The 2,437-nt window shown below is 42.1% G+C and overlaps 1 protein-coding gene across 1 annotated transcript in view; it reads left to right on the top strand.

Moving 5' to 3' along the window:
- The first annotated feature begins 2,319 nt into the window (after positions 1 to 2,319).
- Positions 2,320 to 2,437, top strand: part of NECTIN3 (nectin cell adhesion molecule 3) — a 59,640-nt gene continuing 59,522 nt past the window's right edge. The window contains exon 1 of the mRNA XM_031056693.1: positions 2,320 to 2,361. Coding sequence (XP_030912553.1) covers positions 2,320 to 2,361 — 42 coding nt within the window. The remainder of the gene's footprint in view (positions 2,362 to 2,437) is intronic.

Here is a 2,437-nt window from a genome sequence, read left to right on the forward strand (position 1 = left end):
AAATGAATAGCCCTTCATTCCAGCGGGAATTTGTGCCGTCACTTCAAATGTCATGCATATAAATTAATTTCACACTGCTTCAGGACTTTGTTTTCAAACTACCAAAAGGGTTAAGAACTGAGAAGGAAACACTTGCTAAACTTCCCGGTCTAAACTAAGCCTAAGAGATTTTTTTTTTTTTTTTTTTTTTTTTTTTTTTTTTTGCTTTGGGGGAAGGGCAGGTGGGTGAAGAATGGCCAGAAAGAGAGGGAAATGGGGACTGGAAATAAAGTACAGTCTTTTGTATTTCTACAGCTCAAAGATGCTTTTGAACAGGACTGCTGCCAACTGTGGGAAAGCATCTTTTATGGAAAAAATATGCCAGTGACAATGGATTTACAAGAACTGAGCCAGTGTCCTATATGCATTTATTCCATATTATGCAAGATTAATTGTTTGGCGCATCATGCCTTCAGGAGTGTTCTAAGCATCAGGGAGCCAAATTTAGACTTGGTATCATGAAGTCAAATTTCCTTTTGTATAACAAACTCCCCAGGATGCCTGATTACAACAGTGCTGAATCTGGCACTGGAAGATGTTACCTACAGACTGGGCACAGTTCTGCTTAAATATGACAAATTGCATTTGCTTCCTTAGCCTGCATGAATTGATGTACATAATTTGGTGCTAGACATTCAAAACATTTTATTTTAAAAAGACTTATTGCTTTTTGTTGTTTTGGAATGAGAAGGAATAAAAATATAGCAGATGGCAATTTGAATATACTTGTCACAAACAGGATTTTAAGGTTGCACTCTCAATTACACTATGGCCTCATTATATTCCCTACCCATCCTAGGAATGCCTTAAACATGGTGTAAATGTAATTATGAAATGTAATTTGTTTTGACTGCTAACTATAAAATGGGATTTATCTGTATAGGACTCACCTATACAGGGAAATGGAATAATTACACCCAATTAAAACATCTACATGGGATGTTACATTAGCAAAACCATAGCAGTATAAATTATTTTGCTACAATTATGCTCATTAGTTTTTCCAGGTAAAAAGGCTCTTATCATAAATAAAAATGGGTCTCTAATGATTAATTCAGTATTATATTTATCCAGGTTTATTGGCACGGGGGAATACATTGGTTACCATGGAATCAAAAGGCAGAGTCTAACAGCAGAATAAAGGACCAGGCATCGAAAGTATCAGCAGAGTGAGAAACTGTCTTTTAAACAAAAAGGTTTGCCATACGAACATGTCTGTGATCCTTTGGACAGCATCCTGTGTACCACCTGAGCGACTCCATGTCCCTACTGCAAATTGGGACAAATACAGTTTTGCACTAGCTGAGGATTAGACTGGCAAAATCACACCAATTTCATAAAACTTTAAGTCCTTTCAGTTATGTTGGTTTTCACAGCAAAATGTTGAGGAATGTCCAACATCCATCATAGCCAGCAATTTGCTTATAGTAACTCTTCGCCTGAATTCTATTTTGTTTCACAGTTACAAATAAATGAGGCCAGTTAATTGGCAAGCAGTGTGGCTGAAGACGGAATGAACATACTATTGTGAGCATCTGATAAACTTCGCCAAATACATCTTTGAGAGAAACCACTCTTTATGTCCACTATTGAAAGAAATCAGCAAATATTTTGGGGAATGTGTGGTACTTATGTGAAACCCACTCACCACAGATGTTTCAGCAGCAAGTATGGTATTTATAGCAATTCAGTTTTTTCCTAGACGTTTTGCAAGGATAGTGCATCCGAAATGAAAAAGAACACCTAGACTGTAAAGAGGCAAGACTCTCAAGCCACTTCTTTTAAGGTTCTGTATTTTGCTGTTGAAAAATCTCAGCTGGGGATACATCTTTTAACGGCATACCCACAAAACTGACGATCAATGCCGAGATGCAGTAAAGAAACTGCATTTCTCATAAAAGTCACCTTTGATTTTGTGACCTGGTTACAGACTGCTCTAATTCGCAGACAGCCCTTAGCTAGACTCCAGGGACCATGGGCAGAGGCACGACTTCCCTCTTCACCTCGAGCAGCCACTTTGCCCTACCAATACTCGGAGCATTGGTCTCCGCCCGTGGCTGGGGCACCGTCGCTCCCTGCGGGGCGGCTCTGCCCTCGTCGGTGGCAGTTTCCCATTGCAAAGCTATGTGCTGTGCCACAGCCAAGAATCCCTAAAGGCATTAGCGTGACAGAAACGCTGCCTGCTGCCCCCGGACCTCTGCCGGCCCCTCTGCGCGGGCTGCACAGGGCCGTATTTGGTATTCCTCTGTGAACTCTGCACAGGGCTCGCTCTGGTCCCAGATGGTTTCAGACCTTCGGATCCCGCCATCTCTGACGGGCTCGGTACCGCCTCGGAGCCGTGCGCTCCACGCTCCCCAAGTGCCGCCCAGACGCCGGCCCAAGCCCCGTCGGGAAGAGC

Source organism: Geospiza fortis, unplaced genomic scaffold (assembly GCF_000277835.1).
Source record: "Geospiza fortis unplaced genomic scaffold, GeoFor_1.0 scaffold1, whole genome shotgun sequence".
Lineage (NCBI taxonomy): Eukaryota > Metazoa > Chordata > Aves > Passeriformes > Thraupidae > Geospiza > Geospiza fortis.